This window comes from Dromiciops gliroides, chromosome 3 (genome assembly GCF_019393635.1).
Source record: "Dromiciops gliroides isolate mDroGli1 chromosome 3, mDroGli1.pri, whole genome shotgun sequence".
NCBI classification, from domain to species: domain Eukaryota; kingdom Metazoa; phylum Chordata; class Mammalia; order Microbiotheria; family Microbiotheriidae; genus Dromiciops; species Dromiciops gliroides.
Window position 1 is genome coordinate 394,908,490 of NC_057863.1, and position 17,328 is coordinate 394,925,817.

At 38.1% G+C, this 17,328-nt stretch overlaps 1 protein-coding gene across 1 annotated transcript in view; it reads left to right on the top strand.

Moving 5' to 3' along the window:
* CNTNAP5 (contactin associated protein family member 5) overlaps positions 1-17,328 on the top strand; it is a 974,910-nt gene that overhangs the window by 736,483 nt on the left and 221,099 nt on the right. Inside the window, 1 exon segment of the mRNA XM_043992699.1 lies at positions 1,214-1,370. Coding sequence (XP_043848634.1) covers positions 1,214-1,370 — 157 coding nt within the window.

Genomic DNA, 17,328 nt, shown 5'->3' on the forward strand with positions numbered 1-17,328 from the left:
TTTATTTTTCTTAAAATGATTCTATACAATCACAGAGAAATGGGTTTACCCTGATAGTCGTGGAAAAATAGGAGCAAGATACACTGTTACTTTTTGATGTATATGTTGTTTTTTTTAAAGTTGCTTGTTTACAAGTCAGTAAATGTCTTCAGGATAAAACTTTGATTAGTCAAGCCAATTGACCATGATAACCAAATTTTATTTTTTTCTATCCCGCTTGAGCAAAAAAATGTGAGGCAAGCGTGTTTTGGGGGGAGGTTGTTTATATTGTTTTCATAATTGCTTTTGTTTTTCCTTTTTTTTTTTTGGTAGGGCAATTGGGGTCAAGTGACTTGCCTAGGGTCACACAGCTAGTAAGTGTCAAGTGTCTGATGCTGGATTTGAACTCAGGTCCTCCTGAATCCAGGGCCGGTGCTTTATCCACTGCACCACCTAGCTGCCCCTTGTTTTTCCTTTTTAAATATTTGTAACAAAAGATGGCTTAATGCATGAGGAAGAAGGTAGGAATACATTCAGAAATTAAAGTGAAAAGACAAGAAAGATATTAAGAAAAATACAATCAAATCAGGCATATAATAAGAAAATATAATGCTGTAAATGATGTATCAAAATAATTTTCTAGAGGAAATCCTATGGGTATTGTGCTTGCTCCCCAGTCTCCTTTTGCTGCTCCTATTATATTCTTCATCTAAAATTCTAGACAGTGGCTAGCAATGCCCAGAATGGTAATACTGAGGTTCTAAAAGAACTTTAACCATAAAGAAAAATTTAAGTGTGTTCATTAAATTGCCTTTAGCAAAAAAAAAAAAAATAAAAAGCATTGAGATAGTTTTGAAAAAGTAAATTGAAAACAATTTAAAAAATAAGAAAAATAATTAAGACCATAATCTTTTCATGCTAACATTGCCTTATCTTGAATTATGAATTATATACTTTCTGATCATTCTAATTTTCAAATTCTTCCCATATATATAATATATATGTACACATATGTACATATGTACTTATATAATATATATATGTGTGTGTGTGTACTTAAATCTAAAACTGAGATTACAAAAATATAGTCACCTATACTCTTTTATCAGATTTAAGAAGTGAGAATTCTTATTTCAGGTTTTTTTGTTTAGTTTTGTGTGCGTGTGTGTGTGTGTGTGTGTGTGATCTATTTGTTCTGCACTCTCTGATCTGTCTTATTTTCTTTGTCTTTCAGATGGCATGCCTTTTACATGGTGGATTGGAAGGGCCAATGAAAGACACCCCTATTGGGGAGGTTCTCTTCCTGGAGTTCAACAATGCGCATGTGGGCTGGAGGAGAGTTGTGTGGACATGAGACACTTCTGTAATTGTGATGCAGATAGAGAAGAATGGTAAGAGGGTTATTTGCTTATATTTCTAATTTTGACAGGAGCCTTGGCTGTGAAACCTAACATAAGATACTGCTAAAATGGGGCAGCTATGTGGTGCAGTGGATAAAGCACCAGCCCTGGATTCAGAAGGAACTGAGTTCAAATCCCTCCTCAGACACTTGATACTTACTAGCTGTGTGACCCTGGGCAAGTCACCAAAAAAAAAAAAAGATACCAAATACTGCGAAAATTTAGATTCTGCATCCTTAGTTTTAAAACTTCTTAAAGAATTGCCAGTTCCTGTGATTGTTCACAATTATTAATGAAGCTTACAACTCAAAGAAAGTACACTGTAAAAATTAAATATTTTTTTCTTGGTATTCTGAAGCTTTCCCATTGTTCAGTATAATATTTGAACATGGTTCTGTTATGAGTATTTGAGAATATTTATCTCTTTGTGGTTTAGATCTGCCTTCTATACCATGTGAAGCATGGATATTGGGTTTTCGTTTGTTTTTAATTTTTAAAGGAATTGCTATGTATTTTTTATATATTTTTCCTTGACCAATGACATTGTGTAATTTAAGATTCTAAATGTGGATTCTAATGTGTTCCCCCAGTTTGGGGGAAACTGACTAAAAATCACTGATAAAACGAGTTTAGGTTTTTAAGGGTTTATTGGAAAATAGAAAGAAAAAGATTGAGAACAGAATTCTAACAGTCTGGCATTCCTATCTTTCCTCAAATCTCCTGTGAAGTCCTCTGCCGCCACCACCATCAAGTCCGGAAGCCAAAAAAGGCCCGCGCTCTCTGCGCAGGCTCCCTTTCCTCCTTCCTGTCTCCTCCCAGACCATAGGAGGCTCCTCCAGTTGATTGGCTGGTAGACTTGATAGACAGCACCCATGAGCAAGCGTCATTTCCTGACGCCAAGGAAAAGCCACAATGCCTCTGAGGCATTTTCCTCATGGTGGAGCTCTCCACAGCAAGTCTCCAGTAGGTGGCGTCATTCCAATCATTACAGTCCCCCCTGTTGTTCCTCAAGAAACAAAATGTTTCCTTGACGGAACAGTAAAAAGAATATAATAACTATTGCTAACTAATAATATGTGAACAATAATATAGAAAAGGAAGAGAGAAAAGTTTTGTCCAGAGGGGCGATTTTTTTTTTTTTTTCCTCATGAACCGACGCTTTGACATTAGTCTTGCAAAGGGAGGGCCTCTGCAGAGGGTACATGTTACAGATGATGTATATTATAACAGAAAGGAGATAGTAAAAACTAACAAAGCAAAACAGTTCATATAAAGTCTTTGAGTTCTCTTGTCTTCTTGAAGTGGTAAGATGTCATCAGGAGGAAACTGGACTCTGGTCTGGAAAGCTGGATTCTCTTCTTTAACTGTTTGAATTGCTGTATTTTTACTAAACCTTAGCATAGCATTGTCAATGATCAAATTAATAAATTCCATTACATTCCTTCCTTTATATGGTTAGACTTGTAATAGAGGGTTGAGGTAGTTATGCAATGTGTAACACTTTTTACCACCATGTGTCTGGATCAAAGCCAAATTTAGTATGTGTTCATGACACCTGAAAATGTTATGGAAAGGTTATCATACCATATCTCATGGTTCCGAGACAGCCAGTGATTGTGCTAGGCCACAGGTGAGTTCAACTGAGTGAGATAAAAAGATAATTAAGTTCAGTTAAATTAGGTTAAATTAGGAGGGAGAGAGGATGAATACTGGACTGTGCCTAGTAATTGTGCTCTACATAGTCACCATCATAAGCAAACCATGGACTTACATATACCTGTCTCTCCTTTTGTTGCACATATATTCTCTACAGGGCCTGCATCAGAGTTCACAGCAAATTAGTCTCTGAAATGATAAGTTTCCATACTTCCAAAATCTCATTAATTTCACCAAAGACAGTATGATGGTAAAAATGCGTGCTATGCTGCATAACTGAGAATATATTAGTGATATATACAATAATTCCAAACCATACCCAGAGTATGATGACATATAAATAATAAATGAATGTAAATAGCTGATTACATTAGACATTATCACATAATCTTCTTTTAGCTAGTAAACCACATCATCTTATACATGAATTCTCTAGTATAACAGTAGCAGATACTTAAAGTGGTGATTAATTTTTCAAAAAGAAATAAGATTTCAATATTCAATGTTTTCAGTGAGGTATCAAGCAATAGGGTTCAATAACCCTTTCTGGTCTTTTTTAGTTAAACAGAACAACATAAAAGAGAAGAAAAAATAAATAAATAAAACAAAACTCATTAGAACTCATGGTTCTCTCAAAAAGAAAGAGTAAAAAAAAAGAATTCTGGTAGCTTCTGAGGCCCGATAGCCTCACCCACAGCATATACTTAAAATGTCTTTGAATAATCACTTAGTTTATAAAATTTAGTTTTAAAGAAAAGCAAAAGAAACAAAAGTCAAGAAACAAAGCAAAACCAAAAATAAAAATAAAAAACAAAAGATTCGCTAAGCACCCTTTTGTGCTTTTAAAGAACTTAAAGGTGTGGTGAATTCCAGGTTTTTTTAGTGCCTTTCAAAAGTCAAAACAAAAGAATTTTTAAAAAATAGTTGAGGTGGGCCAGAAAACTAGGCCATGTGCTTCAGTGCTTTTGCCTGTAGAAGGAAATGCTTGTTAAATTATAAGGTATTTAAGCTGCTAGAGTTTGGGGTATGCCACATTGTTTTAACTGGTTCCCCAATTCTCTGCAAGCCAAAGTGGCAGGGGTTTCTGAATTGTCATTGATCTTTCTAATGCTGTCATAATGTTCTTTATGGTAGAAAATGTGGAGTTCTCTAGCATCAGTTTTGTCTGTGCCACTGATTTTCAATAAAGGCTGATTTAATTGATGAACCACAACATTCAGCTGATGCTGCTTAGCAAATGCTACAATTGTATCATTTCCTCCCCACTTTCCAAATTTCTTTAATTCATCAACATATTCTTCAAAAGGGGAGTCATTTACTATAAAAGACTCAAACTCTTGTCTATGGTTAATCATATAAGAAGCAGCTTCTTGTCTGTGTCTGAGATGATTTCTACAGTGACCTTCTAGCTGGTCTGCTAAAGCCCTAAAAAGGCAATTTCCGTCTCCTAATACTTTACGAAGACTGAGTCCCAAAGCATTTAACTGATCAGTGGGATTATCAAATGGGAACTGCCTATTTCCTCTGAATTCTCTTTGCTCTTTAACAGTTGCTATCGTTAGGGTTTTTAGCTTTTTAGCATCTACCTCAGGTCTATCTGAAATCTCTTCACCTATGAATGGTGCAGGCTTTATATGAGAGCAATGAATCCATGAGTCTTTTTCACCAATTTTAATGGCAGTAGGAGTTGTCAATAATACCTGAAAAGGTCCTTCCCAGGCAGGTTGGGTTCCACTGGTTCTCTGAAAATTCTTTACATATATTTTATCTCCTGGGTTGAAGTTATGCAATGAAAAGTCTAATGGGCCTGCCTGGACCACAGCTCCTGCCTCATGGAGTTCACGTAGCCTGGTCTGTAATTCCTGTATATAGGAGGCAACAGAAGTATCACCTCCCACCAGTGATGTATAAACTGGGGAAAAAGTTTTAGCTTGGATAGGAGGGTGACCAAAAAGCATTTCATAAGGAGATATATGAAGTTCTCCCCTTGGTCTACTTCGTAGATAGAATAATGCCAATGGTAGAACATCAGGCCATTTCAAATGGGTTTCAGTACATAATTTGCCAATCATGCTCTTAAGCTCTTTATTCATACGTTCAACTTGGCCTGAACTTTGTGGATGGTAGGGCGTGTGGAATTTTGGAGTCACTCCCAAGAAAGAGTAGATTTGGGATAAAATCGAATCAGTGAAATGTGTGCCTTTGTCAGAATCGATGCGGGCTGGTGGGCCAAAACGAGGTACTATCTCTTTAAGAAGAATTTTGGCAACAAAGGCAGCTGTGGCTCGGGGGCTGGGAAAGGCCTCCACCCACCGAGTGAGCTGATCAACTATAACAAGGCAAAATTTATAATGTCCTGCTTTTGGCATAGTAATATAATCAATTTGTAAGTGCTCAAAAGGTGTATATGCTAGAGGACGCCCTCCATAAGCTTTGGCCTTAAAAGCATACTGATTATAAGACTGACATGTGGAACAGCCCGAGCAGATTCGAGATGCTGTATTAGTTACACCTGGTGCTATCCAGGTTCTCTTAATAGAGTCTACAATGCCTTGTGTACCAAAATGGCCTTTTCTGTGAACAGAGAGGCATACCTGGTGGTAGAATTTCCGGGGAAGAAATGGCTTACCTTCCGGAGACACCCAGATGCCATTGATCTGTTTCGCCTTAAATTTCTTTTTCCACTTTTCTACTTCAGAATCGTCATAGGTTAGGTTGGAAGGAATATCCTCAGAAGGTGAAAGGTTAAATACATGTTCAGGAGCTTCTAATGCAGCAAGCTTGGCTGCAGAATCGGCTTGTGCATTTCCCTTTGAAACAGGATCACTATTCCCTGTGTGGGCAGGGCAATGTACAACAGCTAGGGAAGAAGGCAGTTTCAGGGCATCTAAGAGGTCCTTGATAAGGTCCCCATTGGCAATAGCCTTGCCCGAGGATGTTAGAAAGCCTCGTTGACGCCAAATCATACCAATAAAGTGGCATATGCCAAAGCCATATTTCGAGTCAGTAAAAATAGTGGCACTCTTACCTTTGGCTATATTACAGGCCTGTGTAAGAGCCACAAGTTCAGCAGCCTGTGCACTAAAATGGCAAGGCAGAGAAGCTGCCCAGAGGGTGTCATAATCAGAAACTACAGCAGCTCCAGTAAAACGGGTTCCCTCTCTCATAAATGAGGAACCATCTGTATAGAGGACAAGATCAGGATTTTCTAAAGGTGTATCAAAAAGATCATCACGGGGTTTTTCAGCCATATCAACTAAAGAAGCACAGTCATGCAACGGTTCCCCCGAGAATGGTAAATTAGGGAGTAGTGTTGCTGGATTAAGAACTGTGCAGCGTTTTAAAGTGATATTCTCATTACCTAACAGGGTTATTTCATACTTAGCCAGCCTTTGATCTGAAAAGGCTTGTGTCCTGTGACGTAGTAAGAGAGCCTCCACTTCATGAGGGCATTGCACAGTTAGAGGGTTACCTAGGACCAAATCAGAGGCTTTTTCTACCAAAAGGGCTGTGGCCGCCACTGCTCTAAGGCAAGGTGGCACTCCAGCCGCTACAGGGTCCAGCTGAATTGAATAGTAGGCTATAGGGCGTTGGTTAGGCCCCAGTGACTGAGTCAGGACTCCAGAAGCCACCCCCCTTTGTTCATGCACAAAGAGAGTGAAAGGCTTACTATAATCTGGTAGTCCCAGGGCAGGTGCTGATAACAAGGCCCGTTTTAATTCTTTTATGGCTGAGAGATGCTGGGGATCCAACTGTAAAATGTCTGGAACAGAACTTTTTGTAAGAGCTATGAGAGGTTTAGTAATTTCACCAAAAGAGGGTATCCATTGTCTACAGTACCCAGCTGCTCCCAGAATGGCTCTTAATTGCTTCTTAGTAGAGGGGGCAGAAAGTTGTTGAATGGCCTGGACTCTCTTAGAAGAGACAGAGCGAGTTCCAGCAGCCAAAATAAATCCTAAATATTCTACCTGGGGCAAACACCATTGTACCTTTGTCTTGGAAACCTTGTGTCCTCTCTTGTGCAGCTCCAGCAGTAAGTGACGGCTATCTTCCTGACAAATTTCAGCATTAGGAGAGGCCAAAAGTAAGTCATCTACATATTGTACTAGTGTGGAGCTTTTAAAGGTAATAGAGGCCAGATCCTGCTGTAAAATTTGGGAAAATAATGTAGGACTGTCTACAAATCCCTGTGGGAGTCTAGTCCAGGTCCACTGTCTATTTTTCCAGGTAAAAGCAAATAAATATTGGAAGTCCTCATGTACTGGTATGGAGAAAAAGGCAGAGCAGAGGTCTACCACTGTGAAACATGTAGATTCATAGGGAATGGAAGAAAGTATGGTAGAAGGGGAAGCCAATATAGCATGTCTAGGGATAACATAATTATTAATTGCTCTAAGATCTTGCACAAAACGATAAACAGGTTTACCATCTGGCCCAGGCTTGGGTTTTTTAACTGGCAAAATGGGAGTATTGCATGGAGAGTGATGACATGGAATAATAATACCCTGGCTTTTCAAAGCCTCAATTATAGGTGTGATCCCTTCTATTGCTTCCCTAGACAATGGATACTGTGGAATGGAGGGGGGTGGTCCCCCCTTAACTTTAAAGGTAACAGGTATGGCAGACTTAAGGAGCCCCACCTCATTAGGGGATGAGGCCCATAAAGACTCAGGAATGTCAGAGGGGATTTTGGATACCTCCCCTGCTGTTCCTTGAGCTTCTGTAAGTAAAATTGGTAATAAATGAACAGTATCCTCTGGCAATTGTAGGGAGACAGCCCCATCTGGAGCACAAGATATGGTTGCTCTAAGCTTACAAAGGAGATCACGACCTAATAAATTTACAGGGGCATCAGGCATGAGTAAAAATGAATGTTCTACTGTTAAGGGCCCCATAGATACCATGCGAGGATTCAATTTTGCCACTCTCTGGCTCTTTCCTGAGACTCCTACTACATTTAAAAATCCTACAGGTCTACACCCAGCATCTGGTTTGCTTATTAATACTGATTTAGAAGCTCCTGTGTCTAGTAAACAGTCATAATACGTGTCCCCTACTTTGAGGGTCACATGAGGTTCATGACTCTGGGGAGGTGAATGAACTGGCACAAGCGCATTCAAAAAATCCAGATCTGGGAATATGTTGCTTTCATTATCTTTGTTCCATTCCTCCCCTTCCTCTTGTCAATCCTGTGCCCCCCTTTGAGGGAGTCCATGGTTACCCTGATTCTGGTTCTGTCCTTCTGTTCCTCCCTGATAGGGTGTACGGTTATCCTGATACTGTCTCTTTGTATCCCCCTGAAAAGATTTATATCCATTTTGATTCTGCCTGTAATAAGGGTTATAATTACTCCGGTTGTTTCCTTTCTGATAAAAGTTTCCAAAATTATTTCGATTTCCCCCAAAGAATTCCTCAAGGCTCTCGGTCATTGTCCTCTTAAGGTCTTGTTTTCTAGTTCTACATTCCCTCAAGAAGTGTCCTTGATTTTTGCAGTACTCACAAAATTTAGGGGGTTGATAACGATTTTCAATTTTCCAGTTTCTCTGCCCTGTTGTTTCCTGTACTGGAGCTAAAATGTCCTGTCTGTTCCTTTCTTCTCTCTCATTTCCTTCGTAAATATATGTTGCTATTTCTTTAAGTCTGTCAGGACTCAAACTATTCCACCCAGGACATTGCTTTTTAAAATATTTCCGAATTTCTGGTAATGACTGGTTTACAAAATGAGAGCAGATAATATGGGCGTCTCTACTGTCTAATGGGTCTAGTCTAGCATATTGCCTGGCATACTTACACAGCCTGTCATAAAATCTATTAGGTCTCTCATCAGGTCCCTGAACTATATCTATAAATTTTTGCCAGTTATCAGTCTTTCTAATACAGGATTCCATTGCCTTCAGCAATGTTTCCCTTGCATCTTTCAACATATCAAAATGCTCAGGGTTATTGGGGTCCCAGTCAGGGTCTTGAATAGGCCACCCAATATCAACCTTTCCCGTGGCTTCCAGGCTGTTTGCTGCAGCTACTATATCTGCTCTTTCTCCTGGGGACAATATTATTTCCATAAGGTCAGTAACATCATTCCAAGTGGGCTGATATGCTCTAAAAATTGCTCTAAACTGCCTGATAACTGCTGTGGGATCTTCATCAAATTTAGGAGTGCTTTGTCCCCATAAAGCCAAATCCTTGGGTGTAAAAGGTGTGTATTGTCTGAGCTTACGTATAGTACCTTTTTGACCATGGGCGAGGATCTCTTGAAGGGGAAAAATTTTTACTTTCTCTGTCTCCTCTACAGGGGAATCATTTCTTTCTTTCTTTATTTGTTTGTTTGGCATGGAGGAAGTAGAGGGTGAGGGAATAAGAGTTGGGTCATTTGGAATTTCAGTCTGAATGGCCTTGGATTTAGTTGTTCTGTTGGGCATTTCGGTTAGGCAGGCCATGTCTGTCTGCCAGTCTATCATTTCAGTTTGGGTGGCAGACTCAGATGTAAACTGGGGCCTGGATTTTCCTCGTTTTATATTTTTAGTATGATAATTTTCACTTGCTCTGGCCCAGATTTTCCAATAACGTAAATGTTCAGGTGGACATCTACTTGGGGTTCTTTGCAAATGCCTCAATGTTTGGGGATCAAATGACCCATATTTGGGCCATTCTTCCTGTAATTCCTCATGCCACATAAAACACAGTCTGATAAGCTCTCCTCTGGTCATGGTTGTATTTAGTCTAAGTTTTCCCTCATTCCAATCCATAAGTAGCTTTCCTAATGGGGAATCCCAGGGAATCATCTTTATTCTAACATTATCTAGGACATGCCAAATTCTCCATACCACACCAAAAAGCCCCACAAAACCACAAAGAGTAATAAAAATATATTCAAGTTCAAGCTGGCCAACATCTTTGATTAGTGAAGGTAAAGCTAGAAAAGGGGTACTTAGGGTGTTTAAAAGATCCATTTGAAATTTAAAATAGCCTATACTTGGTAGTTCTTTCCAATTTAAGGGGACAAGGGAGGGGAAATCTTACCCAATCAGAAGATCAGAAGATGAACGTTCGGTTTTCCTCTTCGTGGTCAGCCAAACTGTGTAATTTAAGATTCTAAATGTGGATTCTAATGTGTTCCCCCAGTTTGGGGGAAACTGACTAAAAATCACTGATAAAACGAGTTTAGGTTTTTAAGGGTTTATTGGAAAATAGAAAGAAAAAGATTGAGAACAGAATTCTAACAGTCTGGCATTCCTATCTTTCCTCAAATCTCCTGTGAAGTCCTCTGCCACCACCACCATCAAGTCCGGAAGCCAAAAAAGGCCCGCGCTCTCTGCGCAGGCTCCCTTTCCTCCTTCCTGTCTCCTCCCAGACCATAGGAGGCTCCTCCAGTTGATTGGCTGGTAGACTTGATAGACAGCACCCATGAGCAAGTGTCATTTCCTGACGCCAAGGAAAAGCCACAATGCCTCTGAGGCATTTTCCTCATGGTGGAGCTCTCCACAGCAAGTCTCCAGTAGGTGGCGTCATTCCAATCATTACAACATACTTATCAGTCACTTCTCCCCAGGATAACTATCCATGCTAACAAGAAGAGTTCCAGCTAGTTTTGTACAATGAGTGGTAGGAATGTTGTGTTTTGATTCAGGAGATTGGGTTTTGGCTCTGAGCTCTCACAATAGTTGTGACACTTTGAGTCAGTTACTTCACTGCTCCAAGCCAAAATGTCCTCATTTGCTAAATGAAGATAGGAGACATAATACCTGTCTCTAAGATTTGCTATGAGGAAAGGACTTTGAAAAGCTTAATGCATTATATTGTATGTGGGTAGTATTACATATACAATAGAGATAATTCTTCGAAATTCAAAAGCAAAGCAATAAATATGGATGTGACTTGAAATACATGGTCAAAATAGATGAAAAATGTGTAACTCATATTTCAGGTGTTATATTTTAATGTTAATAATTGATTAATAATTCATAATTGAATATTTTGTATGTTGTGTCCACATGAACAGTGACAATAGAGTAGAAATAGAGTTGTTCTTCGTATTAAAAACAAATTAAAATATGTATTCAAATTATGCCTCTTCATCATAATGGTTGTGTAGCCCTTGGCAAGTCAACTAAACTCTCATGGTTCTGGGAAAACTTTTATGATAATTACAAAGTATCTCAAATTTTGATTAGTGTGGGGACTTCAAATACTATACATAACTTTACACCTTCACTGATGAAATCACAAAGGTTTTTTTGGTAATTTTTTTTGGCAAGGCAATAAGAGTTAAATGACTTGACCAGGGTCATGCAGCTAGTAAGTCTCAAGTGTCTGAGGTCTGATTTAAACTCAAGTCCTCCTGACTCCAGATTCAGTACTTTATCCACTGTGCCACCTAGCGGCCCTAAAATCACAAGTCTTGATCTGTTCATGTGATCACTCCTCCTCAAACCAAACCAATCATTTGAAGACTGTGAGAAAATAATTATTAATAATGAGTTTCTTAGGGGTATCCAGATGAGTTTCAGCACCTTTTTTCCCCCACTTCAGAAAGTTCAGGTCTTAAACTTTAGCTGGTTTAGGGCCAGCCCAAGGGAACAAAAGAATGCAGATAGACTCTTTTGTCTAGCTCATATACAATAGAGATACACCTATCTGGATTTTGGCTTTGTTCCTCAGGGGTTTTCTCTCATTAGGCCATGATATCATCTGTAGAGACTATTTTAATTTTGACCCCCTCCAATCATGTTAACCAATGGAATTGAATGATGCTAGCCAATTAGCTTTGATCAGTGCATAGTGACCCACCTCTATCAAAACAGGATAAAAGCCTCAAACATGATGGTTGGCACCACCTTGCCTTGATCTTCTTGGCATTCTTGGCTTCCTGGACCTGCTATTATTTGTTGTGTGCTCTTAGTATAGTGTAAGTTGGTAGGCCATGTTCTCTCTGAGAGACAACATGTGACTGGGAATTTTCTGTTTGTGTTAACCACCATACTGTTATTTTTTACTAATATTAAATATTAATTAATAATAAATACTGCCAAAATGTGTGAAATAGCCATTATTATATAGTCATTTATAAATAAGTAATAATAACTTAGAAAACTCAGCCTAGCCACAAATAATTTAGTAAACACAAAGACCCATTAATTTACTTTATGTACTGATTTAATTGTTAGAGGATATTCTTTATTTAAATATTTCCTTTCTCTCTCACCCATTCCTTCCCCCCTGAAAATAATAGGGTTTTGGGAACACCCAAAGCCCCTCCCCACCAGGGGATGGATTGTATTAAGATTGATTGGATTGACTGACTTTGCTGATTAACTCACTTAAAGTTACTTCAATTAAAACCCCACCTGCCTGGCCCTCAAGAGGGTGTATTCTCAGAGGGTGTGAACTCTGCCCTCAACACAGGACCACCCTCAAGTCCAGTAAACCAATAGATTTGCATGATGCTAGTCAATTAACTTGAAGCAGTGTGTAAGGACTGCCTCTCCTCCAGACCCAGGAAAAGCTTCCACACAAAGTTATTCTCAGACTCTCTCTGAGGTGCTATTGGTGGCAGAGGACTTGGAGGAAGAAGCAGGCCAGACTGAACTCTGTTCTCTCCTCTAGGCTTGCTAGGCTTTCCTAACTTCCAGGGCACATGCTTTAATAAATGTTTAATGCCCCCAAACTGGTGCTAAAGCTTCTAATTTATAAGTAGCAATATGTTAGAAACCCCAGCTAATTTTCCCTAAACTTGGGACAGAAATAAGGCAACCACATATAGTTTTACTTGCAACATTCCTAAATCGGCTCTTTGGGCCCAAGCAGAATAATTCTAACCCTTTTTCTCAGTATAATGCTTTAAGGATTTGAAGTCATATTTCTCTTCTGTCTTCTCTTCTATAGTTTAAATGAATACCATTTCTTTAATATTCATATAATGGTTTGGGGTCTTTTTTTTTACTATTCTCTTTACCCTCCATTACTGGTTAGAACTCAATACACTATTCCAGATCTGTTTTGACAAGGAAAATTATATAGTCCATTGTGTCATTGATTCAGAACTGGAAAAGCTCCTAGAGGTCATAAGTGTTCTCAGTCTCATTTCAGAGATAAGAAAATTGAGGCCTAGAGGTATTCAGTGACTTGCCCAAGGTCCCATATGTCCTATGATTCCAAATAGAGTGCTCTTTCCATATGTTATATTTGCTCTCTCCTGAGCTAGATAATATCCTTTTCTCAATAAACCTAAGATCACCTTAAGGTTTGTCCTTGGCTGCCATGATGTTAGGGTATTGGCTCATATTGAAGTTTTTATTTTTTGATTTGTTGTTTTTTCTGGTGGTCTGGATTTATAATTTTATTGGTATATGGATTTGGAAAAGGGGACACTCCATGGGTTAATATATATTGGTATCTACTCTGTAAGTTATAGTCTTTGTTACCTGAGGTATTCAAAGTTGGAATGTCTTGCCCAGAGTCACAAAGTTTATATGTATTAGTTCAGACTAGACCCTATATCTTCTTATCTCTATGCATAGTTATTTATCCATGACTTTACCCTTTCTCTTACATTGAATTTATAGTTAAATAGAAACCTTAGTGAAATGACTAGTTATCTAGCCATTTCAAATATCCCATATTTATGCAATTGATTTTTAAGGGAATCTAAGTCCAGAACTTTATATTTAGCCCTATTAAATTTACAATTATCCCTATTAAATGTCATTGTATTAGGTTCAGATCATAGTCCTGACCTATCAAAATCTGTTTGGATCCTAATTCAATCATCCAAAGTGTTAGAAATCCAGCCCAGCATCGTGTCATCTGCAGAGTTGCTGAGCATGCCATCTCAGCCTTCATTCAAGTCGCTGACAAAAATGTCAAACTGAACAATGCTAGTAGAATAGGTCCTCCTTCATGACTTTGCAGATAATACTCCCAAGTAAAATTCAACATTCCCATCTCCAGCTACCTGAGGAGTCAGTGCCATGTTATCCAAAGTAGTTTGGGACACTCATCTAGGTGCTCAGAAAAGTTACTTTATTTGCAATACACTAGAAAAAATCTCTTATTGTTATCTTTGATGAGGGATAGAGAACATGTCACTGAGTAATTATATTAATGATACTCCCTAAAAACACTTAATTGTAATTTCCCTTCAGATTCCAATATGATTTCTCTCTATGTCTCCATCTTTCTCTCTGTCACTCTTTCTATTTTCCCTCTCTCTTTTTCTCATGGTCTTTCACTATATTTGTCTCTTTTTTGTCTATATGCATACCTATCTATCTACTTCTGAGAAACCAGAAGAAAAGTAATATTCAAATATCATTTACCTTAAAGGGGTGTTATAATTCTTGTATAGAAGGTTAATTACCAGAATAATTGCTCTGATATTTTCCAATACAATAAATATGAAAACAGGAATCCTCCTGCTACTTCTTGATCAGGGGAGAAAAAAACAACTCTGTGTGTGTGTGTGTGTGTGTGTGTGTTTGTGTGTGCATGTGCGTGTATGGGTGTGTGTGAGAAAGACAGAGACAGAGATAAAGTGAGTGACAGTGAATGGGTGTGGGGCAGTGTTTTCTGAGAATGGCTCTCTCCATGGTAGAGAGATCAGTCATGAGAACCTGGATTGACAGAAAGGGAAATTTAGGTGTAACAACAAGAAAAGAAAAAGTAATTATAATAGCTAATAGGTAGCATGTATACAATACTTTAAGGTTCATGAAGTTATTATTTCTATTTTACAAATAACATAACTGAGCCAGACTGAAGTTAAGAGACTTACCCAGGGCTAGATACACCTTAAATGCTTAGGGCTAGATTTGAACACATCTTCCTGACTCTAGGTTCAGCTCTTTATATACTATGCATATAAACTAAGTATCTCTATAGAGAATAATACAATATAGGTGTACTTGTGCAAGAAATAATTGGGCTTGCATATTTCATATTTTATGCAGAAGTCAAGATACCTACTTAGTTGACTTACGAAGGCCAGTTCTTTCACTGTTAAAAAAATAGGTCTAATTATTTAGTATTACCATTGTTCAGAAGAGCTGACATTTTGATATATGTGATGACATATTGATAATTTGTTTACCTGATTAGTCACTAAGATCATCAAAGAAGTCCAGCAAATCCAAGGTGCAGCAAGTGGAGAGTTGCCATTGAATCATTTTGCAGTGGGCTTCTGTTTATTGTGACTTCTTTCTTTCTTTTTTCCCCCATTCATTTAAAGAGGAAAAATATGTAGTCTGCTGATAAATTGGGAAGCTGGGGAAAATTGGAGTAGTTTTATATTGTAGAGGGCCTTGAAAATCTGGGTAAAAATGTTTGAAGTTTATTGTGTATGTAGAAATCTCACGGAATAATTTTGAGCATTTAGGTTTTGTGAAAAATAGAAAAGACAAGAAGAATAGTTAAGAAATACTTGAAATAGTTAAGCAATATTGTAACAAGCTTTAATGCAAAATGGTTGGCAGTATAGACAGTCGCTCCAGATTACATGATACTGGTAGAGAAAAGACTATAACCTAGGGCATGTGACTTGATGTTCTATCATTTATCTTTTTTGTATTTGAAAGTCTAGACATTAACCAAATACCCATGAAACTCAATATCAGTAGCATGAGGTGTATAAATCCTGCATTATATAATTCACTTCCTTCAATAACCCCTATCTGAATTATCATTCAAGAAAGATTCATGTGTTGTCAATATCTCCCTACAATGTCTCTTAGATCTCTGGAATTATGGAAAGGATGCAGTTTTCTTTTGAAGTTATCATTTCCCAAGTTTTTAATCAATTATCTAGCCAGCTAGATAAGGAAAACTTCATTTTCCCCTTTCTTTTCTTGCAGTCCACATAAATTCTCAATTCAGACATATGTCTTCTAGAATAGGGCTAAATCTAGCAGAGTTACTTGTTCTAGGTGAGAAAGGAGGCCAGGGTGTTCTGCTTATCAGCCTCATTAGGAATTTGAGGCTAACCCCCTGCTTTTGCTATTCTTTCTTTTACTTGTCTAAGAGCAAGAAATCATCTTCTGATCTCTGGTTTCAGAGAAGAAAATTCCCAACAGAGGCAGCTTAAATACTACACACAGTGAGATGGAATGAAATGGTATCATCCATTCTATGATTTAAATCCCTGACAACAAGGAAGCAATCAGACTAGGAACCTGTTGGGAAATTAACTAAGTTTGAAATGTTTGTTTGTTTGTTTATTCATCTATCATTCATTCCTTCATTCATTCATCCAGTCCTATTTATTTATTTTGCTGCTTACTTATTCATTCATTCACTTATTAATTTATTTATTCATCCATTCCTTTATTTGCTTATTCACTTATTTATCTATTCTTATTTATCTGTCTGTCTGTGTGTCTATCTGTTTGTTTTGGGGGCAATGACTTGAATGAAATTGGACTTCACTACAACTGTAATATTGACTTGGTATTTTAAGGAATTCTTAAATGTATGCAAACTTGGGAAGTTATCAGATTTTTTTTTCTTTAGTTCCTCTAACAACCTCTTGTCTGATCCAAGCCCTACCCTTAAACAATATACACAGTGCCCTTTTGGTGACCCTTGAAATCTTCAGTTAAAGTCATCCTTTTAGCAAGTGTGAAGACCTTGAAAGATCCTTATCACTCATTCAACATATACATATACCCCCCAGTCAACATTTGCCAATTCTTTAGACCCGGGTCGATTAAGCCTTATTCAGATAAGGCCCTGTTAAGCTATCTCAACTCACTATAACATACTATCTCTAAGCATTTAAAGCCCTTTATAACTCTCTGTACTCCCCTTCACATACAGTATGTTCCAGTCACAGTAGTGTTCTAACACTTCTTCACACACTTAGTTGGCAGTTCAACTTCTGCACAATGATCTGCAATAACCACTGAATGATGAACATAGCAATTTCTTTACCTCCCTGAGGAGGTTCCTCCAGCCACTCCTCCCCTGACTTAATTGTTCTGCATCTCTGAGGAATTTTTCTTTCTGTTCCATACAGAAATTTCTCAAAATATGACTAGATGGGTTCATGTCAAAGGATTCCATGGTATCATATGTGATCCTTTGATCATCTCATGTTCCATATTCACAAAAGGATTTACCCTACCTTTAACCATAATGTAAGCCATGATGCAGCTATGCTAGATGTAATGGCTTAGGGCTATTTTTTTTTGGTGGGGCAATGAGGGTTAAGTGACTTGCCCAGGGTCACACTGATAGTGTCAAGTGTCTGATGCCAGATTTGAACTCAGGTCCTCCTGAATCTAGGGCCTGTGCTTTATCCACT